Source organism: Mastigoproctus giganteus, chromosome 12 (assembly GCF_048544385.1).
Source record: "Mastigoproctus giganteus isolate SK-2022 chromosome 12, ASM4854438v1, whole genome shotgun sequence".
Taxonomy (NCBI): domain Eukaryota; kingdom Metazoa; phylum Arthropoda; class Arachnida; order Uropygi; family Thelyphonidae; genus Mastigoproctus; species Mastigoproctus giganteus.
In genome coordinates, this window is record NC_143586.1 from 147,268,033 (window position 1) to 147,285,347 (window position 17,315).

At 35.4% G+C, this 17,315-nt stretch overlaps 1 protein-coding gene across 1 annotated transcript in view; it reads right to left on the minus strand.

Annotated features, from left to right (window-relative positions):
- Positions 1 to 17,315, minus strand: part of LOC150077495 (transmembrane protein 41B-like) — a 69,873-nt gene that overhangs the window by 43,305 nt on the left and 9,253 nt on the right. The window contains exons 2-3 of the mRNA XM_090386139.1: positions 12,904 to 13,033; positions 3,307 to 3,435 (exon numbers count right to left, since the gene is read on the minus strand). Coding sequence (XP_090242265.1) covers positions 3,307 to 3,435; positions 12,904 to 13,033 — 259 coding nt within the window. The remainder of the gene's footprint in view (positions 1 to 3,306; positions 3,436 to 12,903; positions 13,034 to 17,315) is intronic.

Genomic DNA, 17,315 nt, shown 5'->3' on the forward strand with positions numbered 1-17,315 from the left:
CTTCAAAGAATGTTTTCTTGTAAGCTCTAAGAGAATATTTCAGTTGTTGACTGCAATTCAGAAAACATCACTGAATTAGTGTTTAATTTAACATATAAGTACAATGTCTATAATAATAGTGAATAAGTAAATTTTAAAAAACACATCACATACAGCAGACTGGCTTTATTAATATGTATCAGGTTATTATCACAACTCAATAGTTCTTTTCATTGCACTAACTCTTAACATTTACTTGCACACATTCTAAAATACCCCTGAATACAGTCAGTTCTGCTATAATGTGCATTTTAGCAACACAAATTTCTCCAATGCGAGTGATATATTAGGGAACAATGCGAGTATAACACAATTTTCACGTTGGTTCCTGCGCGATTTCATCTGCGAGTAACACCAGGTGAATGCAAAACCCAGCACCAAGCTAAATGTAGCGACTTGCGCAGCAATACATACAAATTTATGATGCTTAAAAATGTCAAATGTGTGAGAGATATATTTCCCATTTACTGTAGTTGTATTGGTCGGAGACACACTGTTGTCGTTTGCTATATTCCCAAGATAATATATGATATTGCAGGCTGACTCATGTTTTCAGGAGCTCACATTTTTCAGTTTGAACAGAAATTTCGTGGGACATAATAGCGTGGGCAGAGGAGCACATTTCTGGATGTCACTACCATAAAACAATATAAACAATTTGATTTGCAGCCCTTATCCCTATTATGAATGCCACAGCCCTTATCCCTATTAAGATTGTAGCATTCAGACAAACATATTAGGTGCCTCCGTAGCCAGGTGGGAAGGAGCAGCAGTGCGTAGCACACGCTTCTTGATTAGACCAGGGTTCGAGCGTGTCACCACCAAATACGGAGGATGCGGAAAGGTCAGGGAATGACCACCGCATATCCCGGAGCAATATGGCCTTAGTTGCTAATGCTCCTAAAAACCAAAATAACAAACATAACAACGAACATATTCTTAAACTCTCCAGCCATTTCCTGTTCCATGTGCTCTATCCACGATCACGGCTTCTTTAGCTGTAATGCCATGCCCGGTTTCCCAGGCATGTTCAGCCACGGCTGAACTTCCGTAACTAGTGGTCTTGAGGGCTCTATCATGTTCCCCCAGGCGATCCCTGTCACATTCATCCACTTTGAGGCCCTTATCCTAAGGAGAGATGAATAATTTAGAGTGGCCTTTCCAATTTCCAGTTCCAATGCACAAAACGTGGACCATGCGCAGATGCCATAGTTCGTGTCGCGGACCTGCCGAGATGTATGTGTTATATAAATTGTCGTATAACCTGTAACCATTATTGCTGAAGGCAGCCACTGCTGCTGAAAGCTATTGTGTTAATGAAAGGGATCGCCTGAGGAACACGATAGAGCCCTCAAGACTGCTAATTACAGAGGTTTAGCCATGGCTGAACATGCTTGGGAAACTGGGCATGGCATTACAGCTAAAGAATATGTTCATCCGAATGCTACAGTCTTAATAGGCTGCAGTCTTAACAGTGCTGTCACATTCATCCACCCTTTGAAGCCCTTATCCTAAGGAGAGACGAACGATTTAGAGTGGCCCATCCAATGCACGAGAAGTGGACCGTGCGCAGATGCCATAGTTCATGTTGCGGACCTGCCAAGATGTATGTGTTATATAAATTGTCAGATAACCTGTAACCATTATTACTGATGAAGGTGGCCGCTGCTGCTGAAAGCTATTGTGTTAATTGTTTTTAGTGATTTTTAACGCTTTTAACTTTATATTTTATTGTATTTTAATATTTTAATATACAGTCAGTACAAATATATTTTATTTTATTTTATTATAATAAAGGCATTTTATAAATACGAGTCGGTGTTTTTTAATAGCATTACAGATGAATTATAGAGTTCCTGACTCCAGAGGCCTGCCTCTTCAATGAAAAGGCTTTATTTATGATTCCCACTCCCCTTCCTCCACTAGGAGAAAGGTGATGAACCATATTAGTCCACTAGATATTAATGGTTTAACTGGTGATGATCCTGTGCAGGTTGCTAATGAATAGAATACATATTTTACATCAACATTCAGACATGAGGAATCTTTTAGGGATTGGGATGCCAGAAGTGTATTAAATTCTAACAGGGAGCCAAACAATTTTGTAATAACTGAGAAGTAAGTAGAAGGCAAACTACTGAAGCTAAAACAAGGCATCTGGAGCTGTGAGGTCCATCCGATTATATCAATAGAAGCAGAAAAAGAAGTAAGCAGGTCTTTGGCCATAATTATGAGAACATCCTTATATTCAGAGGAGATCTCTCTAAATTGGAGATGCTGGAGCAAGTACAGAGAAGGGCAAAGTGATGAGGAGAACAAAAAGGGTGCTCTCACCAAGAAAGGCTACAGTTCTGCAAACTGCATTGTCTGCAGACTAGGCACTTACAAGGAAATCTGATTGAAGTATTTAGGACTTTGAATGATTGAATGAGCTGAATACTGATGGCATCCTTCCTCTTGCTCAGACTACATACGAGAACATAAGGGGGCATAAATTCAAATCAAGGAAGGATGGTTGTAAATTGATGTGAAGAAATTTGCCTTCAGCTAGAGGGGAGTAACTGATTGTTAGAACAAACTTCTATCCGGTGTTGTGGAAATGGGTAGTTTGAGTAATTTTAAGTACAGCCTAACTATAAAAATTTTTAGTTGGGATGGACAGGTGATGTGGGAAGTGTTTTTTTTTTTTTTTGCCGATGCTGTATATGTTTATATTCTTACATTATTTGACACTAATAATAATAATTCATTTTTTCAAACTGAATTTAATTTTTGTTATCAATGTTTATATTTACCATTAATTTTTTTTCCCATTTAATAATTAAATATGAAAATCAAACGGTTATTACACTCTTATTATATGGGTACAATAATATTGTTAAATATTGAGGATGATACATAAATAATAAGAAAGTAGTACAGAAAGCTCTAATACTGCTAAAAAAAGATATTTTCATATTTTCAGTGTTAAACCAAATTTTGTGAAGCAGTAGTTTTAAACTCTAGGGAATGCTCAACATTTAAAGCTTACATGAACACAGGGGAAAAATGTGAAGTAATGGGCAGCACTGGGCTGCAGGCTGGACACCCATGGTTTAATTAATACTTCCATCTACATCTACATTATTTTCATATTGCATAATTCCTTTTGGTAAATTAAATTATGAAAAATACAAATATTCAAAAAAAGGCATCTTAATATTTTTAAAAATTTTGATGCATTAATATTTTTTAAGATGTAAAAATAAAAAATGCAAACAAGGATACAAAGTATATGAAAGACAAAATCCAGTGAGTACAGATAAGAAATGATCATCCTTATACCGCAATAAAATCCGGCCTAAACCCGCCACATCATCGATGCTTCTTGGCAATCGAAGCTTCTGAAGTTCATACCTGATGATAAATATAAAAATTATCTAATTACATAAAAACAATAACAAATGTTTCTAATACAGTTATTGCTATTACAAAATTTCCCACTTTTATAATGCTAGGGTGTATATGCTACTAACTCACAATGCTTTCCAAGTTCATTCTGTGCTCAAGTTTTTCTTATTAAAAATTAAGTCTCCAAAATGAATAGGGTGAAAATGTGCTACACTGTTGGCAATACTTGTATATGATTTCAGGCAATTGCCAGCAGGTTAATGAACAAGTTAATGATAACAAGTTGGCTGTGCCACTGAAAAGCTGCCACCCATCATCACTGTAATCATCCATCGCTTGCAATGCAACTTCAAAGTTATGAAATATTAAATTTATATACAACAGAAAAACTATGAAAATTACCTTACCTATGGTTTCTAAAACTTATAGCTTGCATTTTAATTTTCAATTTTCATAAACTGAAGATTAACTATTATCATTTTATTTTTAAGAAACTAAACTCAGTTTTACAGGGAATTAAAGAACTATACATGATCTTGTAATATTTTAAAATTATAATTACATGGTGATACTGTAAAATTTTCAAATTACTAATTTTTCAATTTTTACAAATTTTTAAAAAAATTTGTAAAATTACTCTTGAAACTTTCAAATATTTTTGAAAGACTTAAAACTTTATTGTATTACAACAGAATCTCAATAATATGAATGCAAATTCTCAGATTACTGAAAATTCAGATTTTATGGAATGATAAAATAAAAAAGTGTGCATAATGTATATTTACTTATTAAAATTAAGATAACAGATTAGGTAATTAATTAAAAACATGTCCAAAAGAAACACAAAGATACATATTTTACCCATCCTCTAGCTCTACAGCAAGTCATGCAACTAAAAAGTATTTCAGATTTTTTTTCAACCAACATTTAAAACAGCTTTTAATAAAAATAAACTTAATTTGCATATTTTTACAAATTAAGTTTGATATCTAAGCAAATCCATGAAGTATGTAGAGAATTGCCACCTGCTATGGGATCAGTAATAGCAGTACCTTAGCTATATAAAAAGAACATTAAGCTTCTAGTAATGTCATTTGTTTAAAGTAAGAGCAAAGAAACTTGTGGTAAAAGTGAAGTTCACTTTGCTGTGAGCATTAAGACCACTGTAATTTACTAAGCAGTTTGAATCTTGCTATCTGCAAAATCAAAACAACATGGTGATATAGTCCTCTTACTCTTCACAATTTTGAACAGGCCATAACAGCATTGGCTATTTTATAATTTCAAAATTAGTATAACCTACTTTTTTTACTACTATGATGATCCAAAATTAAATGGAAATTGAATTTAATGAGATTCTATTATATTTATTTTTTTCTTTTTAATGAAACTCTATTATATGTAATTTTTTTTCTTAATTACTTTAATCACTAAAAGCTCCCTTTAACAGACCAGAAATAAGCATCCACTGAACTATGTTTTCCATCTATATGGGACCTGGTGATTAGCTGCCTCAGTTTGATGTATGTGACATCAGTTAAAATATTTTCACAATAAAGCACAGTGCCAGGGAGTCAGTATTTTCATCACCATCACTATGCTAAGAATGTCAGACATTATCAGGGATTCACTTGAACATCCAGCAAGGCTTGAGACCTCTTCAAACTTAGAATAAGTGTTAGTCTGAGTTTACAATACCACTATATGACGCAACAAAATTTCAAGCTCTTCTATTACACACACAACTGGCAAGTGAAGTAAAATAGAGTATTACAACATTTAATGTTTTTTTTTTTTTTTTTTAGAGTACAGCACTTTTTAATAACATTTTGACAACTTCAGATTTTATATGTATTCTTTTCAAGTTTAAAGGAAAATCAAATTTCACAGACAAGCTTAACTCAAGGTTTTATTGTATTAAAAAAAAATTAATTCTAATGATTCTTGGAGTACGGGACTTTCATAAGTAATTGAACAACTTGTGTGTTTAACAATGTCTGAACAGCCACGACAGAAAGGAATAGTTTTGTTTATAAGAGAAAGCAACTCAAGAAGAAAGTTTTTCTTACCCAATTCTGTTTTTTGCTCCTCGGCAATGATGGGGTAATATAATGAAACATAAGGAAAACTTTCCTGAAGGAACAATACAGCCACTCCCCAACTTACGTAAGGGTTGGGTTCTGTGGTACTCTACGTAAATCGGAATTTCTCTAACTGCTTATGCAGCACTCGCAAATTTGACTGAATTTGAAGCAAAAACTAAATGTTCAACGAACATGTAAATAGAATTATTTATTCAAATTTTTTATCTCATGCACAAGAAAAATTACAAAAGTGTACAAAACTACAAAAATTTCAAAATTATAAAAAGAGAGAGAAGACAGGCATAACATCAGCAAGTTTTACCTTTTGAGCATCGTTGCCAGAATTAACTCTCTAGCTGATAAGCACACCGCTGTGGAAGTTGAGGGCTGTGGAGATTTAGAAGGGGTTTTTTCCAACACATCACAAAATCTCTCTGCAGCTGCAGAATGGGCACTGGCAACTTCACCACATACTTTAATGTTTTGGAAACACCATCGCAATGCCTGAACCTATTAACCACCCGTTGCTTGCCACGAACTTGGCTTGGGTTTGCCTTAATATCTTCAGAAATACTTCTTGCTTTTGCTTGAATGGCCATTGGACTCAGGGGTACTTGCTTCTGAATCCGATTTTCCATCCATATAAGGATATACAGTAAACCCCTGCTATTCGCGGTATCTGTATTCGCAGTTTCGCGTATTCGCGGTCGCTGATTTAATATAAAATGAAACCTAAAAAAATGTGAATTTTAAAGTGCCGTGAACATTTTCCACCATAAAAAAACATGGGTGTGGCTAAAATTATCTTTCCCGATCAAAACAGCACTCAGTGGGTGGGGGGAGAGGGGTAGCAAAATCGCGAGCGTGGATGTTTCTCGCTAATCCTTGTTCAGTATGTGTTATGCACTTGTCGTGGAAGGTTTCGTCGTTTGCTTTTAATTTATATGCTTATAAATTGATATGCTTACAAAAGTGATAAATCTACCGTTTTGCAGTGTAAAACAGACTTTTTCTAGTGTGTTAATGGAAGAAAGTGACTTAGCATTAGTAGAGGCATTTGATGCAAGAAAGCAAGCTTATGCAGCATCAGCCAAAAAAAAAAAATAAATAAATAAAAAATAAAAATAAATAAAAAATAACCACTTCCACTTCACCTCTCTGTTCGTTCGAATACCTGTCCCGCTGAGCCTATAAAGTCCAGCTGAGACTTTATTGTGGACAAGTTCTTTCTAACCAGTACAAAAACATGGCTACGAATAACAAGGGAAATGTGAAAAGATCAAAGAAGGTGATGACATTAGCGAATAAAATTGACTTATTAGACAAAATTTCTAATGGTGAAAGTGTCTCCTCAGTGGCAAAACATTATAAAATCACTGAGTCAACGGTACGATCAATCCAAAAATCGGAAGAAAAAATCCGTTGTAGTGTCTGTGAAAACGCGCTAATTGCTTCAAAAATTTGCTCTGTAACTCGTGATGTTAAATCTGTGGATAGAAGACCAAACTCAAAATAAAATTCCGTTAAGTTCACTCATCATTCGTGAAAAGGCAAAACTCCTTTATCAACACTTTAGCGAAACTGGTGATAGCACTGGCGGGATAGGTTTTTTAGCTAGCAAAGGCGCTGGTTTGAAAGATTTGTTTGAAATTTCTAATAGATATTACATTTAATATTAAATTGTTTCTTATTTTCATTTTGATGCCATATGCTTGCATTTCACTATGTACTGTCTATGTACATAGTCATATTATGAAGGTACATATAATACATACATAGACAAAATTTTAGACTAGTTTTTCTTATATATTTCATACTTTGGACCGGAACTCCTTTATTACTATGGGAGCCATAACTCAGTATTCGTGGCATTTCTCAGGAACGTAACCCCCGCTATTCACGGGGGTTTACTGTAATAGCTTTTCCATCTTTGTATAGCACACCTGAACGTTGTTTTGTGATCACTGTTGATCTTAAATGCGTTGATCCTTTAACATGTTCTTTTTATACGTGAACTGTCCCTTAAAATAGTGTTCACTGTTGAAGCAACGAGACCTAATTCCGTGCAATAGATGACAAACTTTGTCCTGCTTCGTACTTCTTAATTAATAATCATCTTCCATTTCTAAATCGATTTTGTTTCGTTTCCTAGCACTGCCAGCACTTGCACTTTCCATTGATTCATTTGCCTTCACCATTGTAATAAGTAAATAGGAATGAAGAGAAGATTCTGAAAATTTATTTATGTTTTTTATATTATTGAAGATTTCAGTGAAGGGGGAACTCATTTCACTATAATACCATAAAGTAAAAACCCACAGAATTCCAGTTATTGGTATCATCACAAAAGCAATAAGATCGAGTTTACTACCCATTTATAAGAGTTTGCGCTAACAGAAAAGCCCAATAAACCGGAAAGTGCAAATTATTTTTATTGTTTTATGGTAGTGACCTCCAGAAATGTGTTTTTGAAAATATCAGAAAGGCGTTCAAATTGATTCTTATAATGGAACATATGATAACAATGAAAGTATAGCACAATTTCCATTATAAAAATTACCTTTTAGAGAAGTAAACAGCTTAGTTATATAACGAAAATTTCAACTTCCAAGGTCTTGGAATGAATTACCAAAAGAACAATGTGTTATTGGGTTCACATTACGATATTTTCACAATACCACCATTTATTCCTACAGGATGCAAAATATATTTCCACGATTTTTTTAAGTTTGCACCGGCCAGCAAAAACTTACATAAAGTCAAATTTCCATAAATCAAGCATTATGTAAGCCGGGGAGTGGCTGTAATAAAGGTTGGCATAAAAAATTTTTGTCAAACCAGAAACGTGAAATCATCAGAGCATAAGATAAAGTTTTACAAAAAATTACATTATATCTGAAATTACTTATCTGGATATGCTGGAAGTATATGAATTCTGAATATGATCTTTTAGGTAGAACTCTGCTGCACTCAGCTGTGATAGTGCACAAAACTTTCAAAACATTCTCACACATCAGATGAGCTGTGACGTTGCCACCCATTGGCAATTAAATTCACCTGACATGACACCTTTGTTTTTTTAGGGAGGTATATTAAATATTTGTTTTGCAGGATGAAGGTTTTGAGCAAACCAGTGCTACAAACTAGTATCAGAAATATGACAGCAATGGCAATGCTAACACTTTGAAAGAAATGGTGAGAAACTGAGTACAGACATCAGGTCTTACATGCAACCAAGGGTGGTAGATGACTTTCATCAACTGGTGAAATACCACCACTTTGCTTATTGGAGGCTTGAAGTGGTGAAACCCATGTTTAGTCTCTAGAGCAAAGTTTCCAGCACCCCCCCCTCCCCCCATACTTCTCCTTCAACCCATGCGCGGTACTAAGTACTATAGGTTTTGATACCTTTCGTGTTTGGGGTTTTCATAAAAAAAAAAAAACACATACAGAAGTGTCTTAAAACATTTAAGGTTTTTTTTTTTTGGTAGTTGTTGGCGCATCGGCTTCTGTGGCCATAATGCACTTCCCAAGGTTTTTGCAGTACTTTGATCCAAGCCCGAGGCGGGATTCGAACCTGCGACCTTTGGGTTGCTAGGCAGGTACTTTACCCACCCGGCTAGCCCGGTCGGCAAACATTTAAGTAAAACCATTTGGGATACTGTATCACATAAACAAAGCCATTCCTTTTTTGTGTCTGATCAGACATTATTAAACATTCAAGTTGTCCAGAGACTTTATGAACATACTGCATTTTATAACATTAACACATGTACTTTATTATACTCCCAAAATATAAATGTTAGCCAAAATACCATCTCCAATGACAGCACTCGTATATGAGATGATATTCATTTGAACAAAGGTGGTGCAAGAATTAGGTATTAGTAGTAGTTAATGATGCAGGAGAGCAAGCCAAAAATATCCATTTCATCTATCCATCCACTCCTCCAAATAATTTGTCTAGTTCTTCCTTGAATTTATTCAAACTATCCATTTCCACAATGGATGGAAGCTGTTCCAGCAATTAACCACTGGTTGGCTGAAGGCAAAGTTCCACACCTATTTTGCAACCATTCTTCCTCAATATAAATTTATGCCTCCTCATGAGGCATAAATTTAAATTGAAGTCAGAGCAAGATTAAATTAAATTAAAGTCAGAGCAAGAGGAAGAATCCCATCAGCACTGAGTTTGCTCAAGCCATTCAAAGCCTTAAACACCTCAATCAGATCACCTCGCAGGTGCCTAGTTTCCAGACAATTTTCAAAACTGAAACTTTTCTTGGTAAGCGCCCTTCTCTCTTTTTCTCTCTTTCTACCTGTTTCAGCAGCTCTACATCCTTCCTAAAATGAGGCCTCCAAACCCGTATGCAGTACCCAGCATGTGGCTTGCCCATTGCCTTATACAATGGAATAATCACCTCCTTATCCCTGATAGCAAAATTCCTGTATATCATTGACAAAACCCCATGAATGAGCTGTCGTGGCAGCCATGTTGAATTCTATCACACACCAATCAAACTTTTTTTTTTTTAAATAAAATATAGAGTTCATATATAATTAAAATTCAAGTGTCTAAAATACCACAGAAAATTCTGTACGGTTGAAATTTATAATTAAACTTAAGCACAGCAGCTTTCAATAAACAGTGTCTTTCTCAACCATAATGATTTCCACCTGATGGCATCTTAAATATGCCCAAAAGATGCGTGGAATCAACCATTTGATTTTGTGATACTGCATGTGAATGGCTGGGTGACATTACTGTCATCATCATTATAAACTGACATTAAATTTAAAAATTGACTCCCCCACTTCCCATTGGGCTTTACCACACTGTAGTATGAGAAACTAAAAGACAGTAAAGATGGACTTTGTGTCCTCCCCATCTTTATTCGTCACTTATTTCTTCCATTTTGTGCATTGCCTCTAACCAATGGCAATACTGCTGGTTATCTTCATAGCCAATAATGGATGCTGAACAGGGTTTAAATTGTGTCCCCCTTGCCATACAATCTTTTTAGTATGGCATCAATCAAATATAATATAAAATTCATGTTAGAAGTTTAAATACTTACAGAGAAGAAATATTAGTTTCATTCAATATGACTGTTATATATCCATTAGTTCATACTATACAACGTATAAAATACACTCTTGAAAAGGATTGGAAACTCCGGCAAAGGACAAAATTCAGTATTTGTGTTTAAATAATACCATCTTTGTTTTTAATGAGGTGATGTACAAGCAGATGTGTGGTTTGGCATCACTGGTAGGTACACATCTCAAAAATTTGGTTATGGAGAAATAGAGGAGAGACTGGAGGACTCACCTTACCAAGTTCAGGTTTGGAGAAGTCTTACGGATGCTGTTTTTGCTATGATTTCCAGAGGAGAACAAAGAGGATATTCTAAATTATTTGAACAAACTTTCTCCCTTCATAAAATTTATCTAAAGATGGAGTACAATTGTCTTTCCATTTTTAGATGTATTAGTACACAGAGATAATCACTATTTGTTTACACATATACAAAATCCAATGTGAGTGGTCAATTTACTAACTATAATTCATTTCATGCTCTCACCCATAAAAATAGCAGTGAAAGTTTTCATGGCTAGGGCCTGATCACATGGTAGAAGAAGAGAAGATAAGGAACAGGAGGTGGACAAAATGCATAGAAATCTGTATACATGTGGTTTCCCAGACAGGATTATAAATAAATATGAAATTTTGACCAGTCAAAGAGTAATATGAGAGGCACATCCTGCCAGTGCTGGTGTGTGGCATCCCATTTTATTCTGTTATTTTGTTATTTGGTTTTTTTTTTAGGAGCATTAGCAACTAAGGCCATATTGCTCCGGGATATGCGGTGGTCATTCCCTGACCTTTCCGCATCCTCCGTATTTGGTGGTGACGGGCTCGAACCCCGTATGAATGACACCATGTATGAATGACACCATGTCTCTCATAACCCAACAATGTCTGCGTTTGATGACTTAATCAGTACTCCAGCGTGTGCTACGCACTGCTGCTCCTTCCCACCTGGCTACAGAGGCGTCCCATCCTTTCTGTAGCACATTCAAATTCTGCATCCATTATGTATGAATGACACCATGTCTCTCATAACCCAACAATGTCTGCGTTTGATGACTTAATCAGTACTCCAAATTCATCAATTTATTTAAAATACTCATAGCATTAGTGTACGTGCAAATATACATGCACATGTTCTTACTCTTACTTGCCCTAACACAGCCCAAGTATTTATTTGTTCCATGATAATCCATGGGAGGGCTCGAGATCCCCATCATCTTGCTTTCTAGCTGCTGAAGTTCCAATAGAAGCAGTGCAAGAATTACTTTCACCTCTGCCCGTGACTCTAATTAATGTATTAGTTTGCGTACCTCCAGGCTATCAGTTTTCCGACCCACCTAGAACTGCCTTGATAGCATCAACAAATATTCTTGCACCCCTTCTATTTAAATATATCCCATCTCTGTAAAAACAGTCTCTCCTGTCAACAAGTACAGACTGTGATGAGAGAAATTCTACCCCATGAGCCTTGCACAGTCTCTCTAGGGCCAAATTGATTAACAAGGCTCGCAAAATATACTCCCTCTTAATGTGTCTGAGCAGGATTACAGACACTTTCAAATTTAATCCTAACTTGTGACTTTTTCCTACTTGCCCTGTACCTGTTAATTAAATCCTCAGATCTCCTACTCTTAATATCATTAGTGCTCATGTGTACAATAATAACACCTTTGTGCCCCAAGTTATGACATGCAGATGGAAGGACAAAGAAATAATTGTTGAATTTCTTTTGGCCAAATTTTAACAAAATTTGGGCTGGCTTGGCATCCCAAATTTCTTCTAAAAGGGCCACATATAAAATTCTATGAAAATCCATCCATTAAGAGCTGAATTATTACATGTGGATAGAAGGACATGGTGAAGACAACAAACAAGTGCATTACACATATAAGCTGATGTACCTAATTGATGATACACCTTTGCCAAACCAAAAATTACTATCCTTGAATTTGACATATATATTCTTATATAGTTTGTATTCAAATGAATAATTTCTGTAAAATTATTTATGTAGTACTCAAATAAATACATACAAGATGAAAACAAATTGTTTTGTTTTGATTATTTTTGTCTTATTTTGATTAAAGCTGAGAAAAAGGATGTAGCTTTTGCCTCCATCATATTTCAAATTTATATAAAACTATATAATAATACTATATAATAAAACAATAATACTATATTAAAGAAAATTTATTTTATAATTCTGTGATAACATTTAATTATATAAAATCTTTTTAGCTGAAGAAAATGAAAATTCTCATCTTTAAGAAATATAATCAGAGCATATATTCTTACCTTTGAAAATTGGGAAGGGTTCTATAAACTGAAAATACACAAATAAGTGTAATTACAGCAATCCCAACAATACCTATAAGCAAATTTAAAATTCTCGACTGTGGCCATCTTTTTTTAATGAATGCCAATGCTGGAAAACAAAAACAAACAAAAAAAAATTATTACACAGGGAAACTTGGATATTTCAAATTCAAGACCTCTCCCCACACCTCAACAAAAATGTCAATCATCCAGGATGGATTTTTTAAATTAAGGAAAGCTAAAAATAAAAAAAACTAGATAAATATAAAAACAACATTTTATTTTGTACTTCAATACAAAGGGTACTAGGAAAGTTTTGCAATACAGCTTTGTTTATTTAATTTTTTCAAAGTAATTTCCTCTACATTCAATACACCTCTCCATCCTCCGAAACCAATCTTTAAACCAGTTCTGCCAAGTTTCACTAGGGAGTAAAGCACACTCGTTGTCCCAAGCCCGTAGAAGGTCCTCATCACTGGAAAACCGCCTCCCTTTTAGCTTCATTTTCACATGCGGGAACAGTGCAAAGTCGCAGGGAGCAAGGTCTGGACTGTAGGGAGGGTGCTCGAGAAGTTTCAGTCCTGTCGTGGTCAAATATTCGGTGCAGGCTTTGGCGCGGTGAGCTGGAGCATTATCGTGATGGAGGTACCAGGTGTCCATTCTTGACTTTGGCCGCAGGTTCTTCATAGATCCAATGACTTTAGGCAGGCATTGTTCAGTATACCACTTAGCTGTGACTGTCTTCTGCGTGTCCAAAACGACATGTTCCACAATTCCACTCGATTTGAAAAATACAGCTATCATTTTCTTCTTTACAGATCGGGATTTTCTGACAATTACGGGTGTGTCGTCATCATCAAAGACTCAAACTTTGTTTTGAGCCTTGGTCGGCAGATCGTAATAGTACAGCCAAGTCTCGTCACCTGTCACGATGTTGTTCACATACCGAGATTGTCCCTTATCAAACTTTTTTAACATCTCCCGGCACCAAGTCACACGTCATGTCATCTGCTCTTCAGTCAGTTGATGCGGCACCCAGAGAGAACAAAGTTTCTTCACGTGCAAATGATCTTGCAGAATCGAACGAATTGCTGGTGCATTTAGGCCCAAAGTATCCTCTATCTGTTGGTAGGTCACTCGCCTGTTTTCGTCAAGCATTTTCCTCATGGCAGTAACGTTTTCCTCCGTAACTGACGTTCGTGGCCTTCCCGGCCTCTCAGAATCCTCCAGAGTGAAATTTCCCCTTTGGAATTCTCTATACCACCTGAATATCGTTGTACGATGTGGACAATCATCATCTAGTGCAAGAGTCATTTCTTCTAAGCACTGGTCTATGGTTAAACCACGCACGAAATTATACCGCAAAACTGTCCTTATCTCATTTCGTGACCACGATGCCATCGCAAGCACTTTACACTCTCACTACTAATGAATAACTGAGCCCATCGACTTGGCGCGGCGGCTACTATGCACGTATGAACATGTCTCAACATGCAGCAACAAGCAGCTTCCTGTGATTCATTGTTGCGTCATATTGCAAAACTTTCCTAGTACCCTTTGTACAACTTAAATGTAGAATCCTTATTTAGTTAGTTATTTGGTTTTTAGGAGCATTAGCAACTAAGGCCATATTGCTCCGGGATATGCGGAGGTCATTTCCCTGACCTTTCCGCATCTGGTGGTGACGGGCTCGAACCCCGGTCTAATCAAGAAGCGTGTGCTACACACTGCTGCTCCTTCCCACCTGGCTACAGAGGTGTCGTAGAATCCTTATAACATAATATTAACTCTCCACGCTAATATGGCATCTGACAGATGCTACTGTCATTTTTAAATTTTTGTTATTTTTTTAAGTTTGGATATGAAATCAAATCTTCCCCTTTCCACACCAGTATTCTCTAAATGATTATGCAGCATTTTCTGTTTTCATTTTGATATACTATGAATTATGAGAAATCATTTTTTTGCTTGGTATTTAATAGACACCAGGAAAGCAACAGCATCTTTCTTGTATTGAATTTCCATTCACATGTGGCATGTCTGTGAGATGCCAGTAAATATGTCTAATCTTGCCATAGAGATAGTTAAATTTAGATAGTTAAATGTGAACAGATAAAAACACAGCTGTTTGGCATCTGCCACACTCTAGGTGAGCAACTACATTTTAATTTGGGGGATGAGTGACTTTGAAGATGTTAAGTAATTTTTCATACTTAAAACAAAAAGGTCTCACAGACACCACACAAACATGTGTTCCATTTAGGGCACAAGTCATGGATGTTAACAATTTTTGTGAACAATAAAAAAAAAAAAATTTGTAACACAAAATGTCACATTGAATAATGATCAGAACAAATTATAATGACAGTTGCAAATGTATCAACTTATTGCTAGTTGCATGGATTGTTCTTCCTCTATGTGCACAAGGCCACTGCAATGCCATGAGCATGCATTCAGAAAATCAGCAAAAAAATAATTCAAAATTATGCATTTTTGATGCCACATTTATTTTCAATATTTTCTAAACACAAATGTGAAAAATTCAATTTTTATATGAAAAACATATATTTTTAATTATTTTTTTTAAATTAAAACAACTCCCTTTAGATCTGTTAGCATGTGAAATACAAACGAAAAACCCATGCACACCAATGAATATGTGCAACTGGATGCCAGCCTCTCAATATCAGCATCTTACTCAGACTAGTGAAATCTGCTCATAACATATAAAACTTAAGAGAAGCCCAACTCTCAGCTATCCAACAAAAAATTTCACCACGCAGAACTCATTTCATTCATCCAGTTCTTGTGTATTTGTAGCATTCATTGATACACGAGCTGGATATATGAAACTCATATCATTTGTCCAGCTCTTGTGTATGCGTGGCATTCATCACTCATTCAGTATGGGCTTGGCACACCCAGGGTCCTGAGCTGGATATCATCATTCTTCTCTTTCTTGATGATTCCCTTCTACTTGTGATTCGTATTCTCTCTCTCTCTCTCTCTCTCTCTCTCTCTCTCTCTCTCTCTCTCTCTCTCTCTCAGGGTAATTTAGAATTTTTTTTTTCTTTTGGCTGGTATAGCATAAGCCTCAGGCTTCCTTGCACCATATACTAATAACAAAATAATAATAATAATGTAGAAACGACACTATTCACTTCCTTGATTAAGTGAGCTCTATAGGAGTACAGAAAAATCTACCTTAGACCTTTCCACACTTTTTCTATCCAAGTTTTCATTACTTTTCCATTTATCCACCCCTTTTCATTAGCCTCAACTATTACTCTTTGAAAAAGGCTCACAGAGGATAGAATTTCTTTTTAAAAAAAAAAGGGTGGGAATGGGGAAATTCTGAGCCACTACTACTGTGGGAGAGGGGAAATTGAGCCATATGACATTTAAATAACCATAAAATGAATTTCTGTGAAAACAACTATGATCTCAAATTTAGTAAGTCAATTCAAAATTACTACCAGAGGGAGCAAGAAGAAAGAGCAAGTGGCTGTTCCTTGTGCAGATGCTGTTTTTAAATAGATAATGTATACCTGAACATACAAGATGATTATATGATTAGTGATATACATACATTTTGTTTCTGTGACATCTGATTCTTGGGTGTATACAAAGTATTTCATGGTAATTAATTTACTAACCATCACAACTGATTCATTTTATTTCATTTCAGTAAGCTCATTTAAAATTTTTAGGCAATTAATTATTGCACTCCATACAATGAAATTGCAGTGAGTAACATAAATGAAATAGGTTTTCATTTATGTTAGGTTTATTTAGGTTTTCATCAAAATTTTAATGAATAATTAGTAACTTCAGTACATTTTATAATGATCTAAGAAGTAAGAAGGAAATTAATGCATTCGTAATAAAAGGCTTAAAAGGATATTCTGGCATGCTAACAGGGTAATATTTAGCTTTCTTTTCAATGAAGGCAGCAGTATATATTAGCTAAAGTTATTCTGACTGGCTCAGCCTGAACATAGAGGGGGAGAAAAAAAAATTCAGAATTACACCTAGCTAACCCCTGGTCTTTTAGCCATGAAGGGAAAGTGCAACACTATTTAACCTTTTAACCAGTTAAAATCAAAGGTTGTTGCAATAAAGATTTTTCTCTCTAAGTAAAATGAGTCACTTTACTAAGTAAATTTGCAACAAATTTTGTTTCAAATTAGGTTAAAGTGTAACAGAACCGAAGAAACCTTAAAAAATGGCATTCAGTAAAGATAATGTGTGTCATTTGAAGACTTTTCAGTGTCTCAAAAAAGTTTTGATGACCACTTGTCCATTGAAGATGATCCTTGTTCTGGGCACCCTTCAAATTCAAAATCCAATGATTCAATTGTAGTTTGATCATGAGTGATCTATGTTTTGCT